Source organism: Eucyclogobius newberryi, unplaced genomic scaffold, assembly GCF_026437365.1.
Source record: "Eucyclogobius newberryi isolate DKJ021-1_F unplaced genomic scaffold, fEucNew1.0.hap1 SCAF_2, whole genome shotgun sequence".
Lineage (NCBI taxonomy): Eukaryota > Metazoa > Chordata > Actinopteri > Gobiiformes > Gobiidae > Eucyclogobius > Eucyclogobius newberryi.
The window spans coordinates 29,833,306-29,838,272 of record NW_027315834.1 but is presented as its reverse complement, the minus strand read 5'-3'; the positions used below and the strand labels follow the sequence as shown (position 1 = coordinate 29,838,272).

The following is a 4,967-nucleotide window of genomic DNA, read 5'->3' as shown; positions in this document are numbered from 1 at the left end:
TACATCATAGACAACAGATTGACACATTTTTAACTTGAATGCAAGCAAAAGGCATAAAACATCAGAAAACTGAAGAAAGTCGTTTTCAGAGATAACAATGACTTTGGTGTGTGTGTGATTTTTTTTTCATTTGATTCAATTTAATATTCAACACAATGAATAAGACAAACAGTCACTTTTGGCCTCTATTCTCACCAATCACTTGATAAATTATATTATCTAATGAACTGAAGCCAACTCAATCTACAGTTTCGAATATGTTTTCACAGTGGATAGAAAGAGTTCCCCCACCCCACATTACAAACTCTTTATAAAAACTGGATTATGCCGCGTGAGTTGAGTCTATTGAGGACTGTCCCACTGTCCTGGATCCATTCTTCAGTATCCCCTCCTTCCCCGCGGGTCCAGGGGTCAACACTGGACTCTTAGGCTCCCCGTTTCCATTGCACTCCTCCACCTGCGGCTCCAGAAATGCCACTCTCTTCCCATTGGCTCGTCTCTGCCCGGCCTCCACCTCCCTGGGATCCGAACAGACGACTATGGCCCGCCCACCGCAGCCCCACCCATTTCTTCCACACCGACACGGCGTCAGGTAGAGATAGAGCAACACCAGGATGATGCTGACCACGCACGAGGCCAGTGTAGTGAAGGCCGTGTTGAAGTGTTCGCCGCTGCGCTCGGTTTTCTCTCCGGAAGTGGTTAGACTTGCGTTTCCAACCGTAATAGTCACTTCCGGTGTCTCGCCCGGTTCGAGACGGCGCCCGCGGGAGACCACGCAGCTGTACGTCCCCGAGTCCTCCACCCGGGCGGAGTGGATCTCGAGCGTGCCGTGGGGGAGAACAGTGAAGCGCTGAGTTGGGTCTGGAAAAGCATCGGGAAATAAGATTATGTTATTTCATTTCAAATCTAAATGAGTCTATACAATGTTATGCAATGTTTAGACAAACGCTGAAAACAAACAAATGCAAGGTTCTTTTTTCAGACCAGGCTCGTTTTTCATACCTTTCATACCTTCATCACCTTTTAAACAAATCATCAGAAGATCAAATTAACCTCATTGGACTTTTCTGAATGTTGCAGCCTTGCAGCTTTTTTACTTTGCATTGATTCTCGGGTTTTAAAAGCGCCTACAAATACTTATTTTTAGTTCAGATGTACTCCTACTTGGACTGGTCTCAAGCCTCAGTAAATGGATCAAGAAAGGGCAACTTCTGGTACTTTCTGTAACTGCACACCAGCATGTGTTCTTGAGGGAAAGATGAAAACATTACTTTGAAGTTGTAAATGTTAAAACAATGTGGACTGAATAAACTATGATTAGAGAGAATAATGATGTACACTATTAGAACAGGGTATATGCTGTAAAATATGAACATTCAGTCCAAGTTTGATTATCCAAAATAACAAAAATCAGAGGTTCATCTGCATCTCTCTGGGACAAGTTTGTTTTCCCTATTTGGCAGTTTGGATTCTGCTCATGGTGTCAGGTTATATGAGTGTCACAAAACAGCACGAAGAACTAATCTGTAATTCTTTGTGGTCCGCTCAGTTACTGCTGTTCCAATTTTTAGGCTCAACAGACGACAAACTGTGCCTCTTTTCATGTGATTTTGTTCAGTGCAACAGACCCACATCCACGTTTACAATGTTCTGTGACACCCATCGATGCGTAATGACACATTCTGCAGAAGGCAAAAAGGCATTAAAAAAACAATTTCACTTCAAATATACAGCTATTTTTAGCGTGTCAGTTTCAGCTCAGTGGTTAAAACTTTTATTCACCATCATAAAACAAGTTGTCGATTTTCCCCTTGCCTCAGCCGGTGAACCTACCTTTGCTTGAATTATACTCAGATGAATTCAACACTGTGTGGGGTGTGACCCAGTAGACCAGCGCCCCCTTCTGGACAGTAGAGAACCCTGGACACGGCACTGAAATCTCGTCCCCGGGTTCCAGCTGGTACTCAAAAACCTCTTCTTCTCCTTCTTGGATAGTCGGCTTTTCTTGGAGACCACACTCAACATCTCCTTCATCTTTGCACGCTGACCCGAAATCTACGACTGGTCGAAACTGCTTCCAAGTCCAGAACTCCATCAACGCTTGTACGGGGCAATCACAATCTAAAGGGTTGTTTTGCAAATAAATCTCACTATTGCCTCGAAGAGAGAGCACATTTTGGACTGGCAGATGTGTCAAGCGATTAGATGACAAATCTAGAAAAGTCAAATTCAAAGGTCCATTTTGCTCTTCATAAAGTTCTAAAGGAAATTGTGTCAGCAAATTCCCGGAAAGGTATAGTCTTTGCAAACTTGACAAGCTTTTAAATGTGTCTTTTTCGATGTGGGAAACCTGGTTCCCAAAGAGAAGCAGTTCTTGGAGCGCTTTTAAGCCAGTAAACATGCTTGAGTTCAACATTGCAAGCTGATTGGACGAGAGATCTAAATGGCTAATGTAAGGCGCTTCAGCAAATGCGTTTTCCTGAATTTCAGAGATAAAATTCCAGTTTAGGGTCAAAGTTGTCAGACGATGAAGCGTTTGGGACGTCCAGGAAGTAGACAAGACCTTGATGACGTTGTGGCTCAAATCTAAGCGTGAGGAGTAGCCGGGGAGTTGGAACGGTGGTGAAGATAGATTTCGGCTGCTACAGGAGATGATGTCGCTGGCACAGAGGCATGGAGAGGGGCAGAGGGCGACAGAGTAAAGGGGAGCCAGGAACAGAGGCAGAACGAGGGCTAAGACGTTTGAGGTCCAGGGAGTCCGTCCAGAGAGTGTTGGGGGCATCCTGGATCTCCCCGGGATGTCCGCTCAGAACAGGGAGGCGCACATCAGAGCACCACAGGAGTCTCCGCTGGCAACTGACAACAAGAGGAATAAGGTTAATTCTGAGGTTAAATTATACTATTACTGCAATGACCATTTTGTCCTTTGCATTGGACCCATCTTTAAGTATTTCTGGGTGAATCTGTCAGGAGCTGTGGAGGGTGATTACACACAATTCACCATGTTCACGCACACACTGGGGCCAGGTGGGTTAAGTGTCTTGCCAAAGAACACAATGACGAGCTTGATCTGCGAAAACACCGACTTGTGGGCCGGTGAATCTGAGTGCTCAGCCAAGGATTTCGAGAGCGGGATTCGAGAGAAGGTCGAGCACTCTGTCAACTGAGCCGCTGACGCCCTTATTGCTGGACAATAGTGCATTTTGTATTAATTTACCAGCCTATAATTAACTAACACAACATCTAACAATCCAGTATTCATCCTCATTTTGCAATTGAATAAACTCTTGCAAATATTTGTGGATTTTATAGTGTAAAACAATATACAATCCCATGAAAATTGTTGAAGTCTAAACCTAAATCCTGGGTATGTGATCCTGCTGGAGCTTTATACCGACCATGTTTTCAGGAATAGAGCCAGCAGCCACCCAGCCACAGGAAAACAGGAATATGTGAAAATTGTACACAGAAAGGAGTAACAGTGAGTGGATCTTTATTAGCTCAGACTCATTGTGTCCATGTTCTACTCCGCTGCTCATCACTCCCAAAGGAGATCCCCTCAGCTCTCGATTTACCTGCTCCAATAATTCAATCACGGTCAGAAACAAATCCTGATGAGATCAATGTATTTATGCTTCTCTTACTCCAGGATTTTGTAATTAAGAGAAGCATTGAATACAAAGAGTTTCCGAAAAAGAAAAAATAAAGGAAAAAGACTGACAGCAGTGAAGGTTTTAGGATAAAGCGTGTTTTTTGTTTGCTTTGAGTTGAGAATAATTCATGAATTAATAATGCAATCCAACCACGGGGAACATTTAGTCTTTTCATACTTGGGTATCTGTGAGGTCATCTATCAAGTATTCCATGTCTTTTACATTTTTAAGTCCCCAAGACAAACTTGCCATATGGGCCCCTTCCACTGCACCGGCTCCATAAAAACAGACTGGCCCTTCAGGGCTCCTGGAATGAGGCTAAAGGCCATTCAGATCTTTTCACTCCTGAATTGTTGCTACCAAAACACACTGTTATGTAATTGCATTCATTATTTATTAATTATATTGGCATATTTAAATCATGTTGTAATTATTTAATTAATTTGAATTGATTAGAATAAGACATTATGATGTAACGTTTAATAATAGGGACATGTTTGACCTAATACAAAAGTTGTAAAAGCAACAATAAAACGGCTGGAAGTGGTATTATAGTGGTAATATAGATATGTATTAAATATTGAACACTTAACCAACTAAGAGTTTATGCTAGGCTATTTTACACATAGTGGTCACACTTAGCATTTGGTTTGTCAATACAAATAGGCATTAAAAATGATATTATTGGTGAGTAAACGTGTTGCACACACAGTACAAACAGTATGGGCAGAAATTGAATTAAGCACAAAAGAGGGGGGGAAATATCAAAGAATAGATAAAGTGCAGTAGCTTATAACGCGGCATCTGAGCAACATAAATTAGACTACGAGAAAGCAGCTCACCTTTTAGCGTATTTTCACTCCCTCGTGTGAAATCCTGTGCGTAAAAATCCTGCTTTTGGCTTGTTTCTTTTCTCCTGCTGTGAGTGCGCATCGTGGCGTGAGCAGGTGCACTCGCTTCTGAGAAGAGAGGGATGGAGACGACCGCTGCTGAAAGACTGGAGAGGAGGGAGGGAGAAGAGGGAGGGAGAGATAGAGGGGAGGGACGGATAGAGGGGAGGGAGGGATAGAGGGGAGGGAGAGATAGAGCGGAGGGAGGGATAGAGGGGAGGGAGGGATAGAGGGGAGGGAGAGATAGAGGGGAGGGAGGGATAGATGGAGAGGAGGGAGAGATAGAGAGGAGGGAGAGATAGAGAGGAGGGAGAGATAGAGAGGAGGGAGAGATAGAGGGGAGGGAGAGATAGAGGGGAGGGAGGGATGGGAGAGGAGGGAGAGATGGGAGAGGAGGGAGGGATGGAGAGGAGGGAGATATAGA

The 4,967-nt window shown here is 43.7% G+C and overlaps 1 protein-coding gene across 2 annotated transcripts; it reads right to left on the bottom strand.

Annotated features, from left to right (window-relative positions):
• Positions 1–270: 270 nt before the first annotated feature.
• On the bottom strand, positions 271–4,658 carry LOC140368124 (amphoterin-induced protein 1-like). 2 transcript variants are annotated; one of them, XM_072455009.1, is made up of 3 exons: positions 4,496–4,658; positions 1,834–2,849; positions 271–861 (listed from the first exon to the last, which is right to left on the bottom strand). In XM_072455009.1, the coding sequence occupies exons 2-3, from the start codon at positions 2,780–2,782 to the stop codon at positions 323–325; spliced, it is 1,488 nt and encodes a 495-aa protein (XP_072311110.1). In that variant the 5' UTR covers positions 2,783–2,849; positions 4,496–4,658; the 3' UTR covers positions 271–322. The 2 variants fall into 2 exon arrangements, with proteins under 2 accessions (XP_072311110.1, XP_072311109.1); XM_072455008.1 differs by having other exon boundaries at positions 1,834–2,856; positions 4,496–4,613.
• Positions 4,659–4,967: the final 309 nt, after the last annotated feature.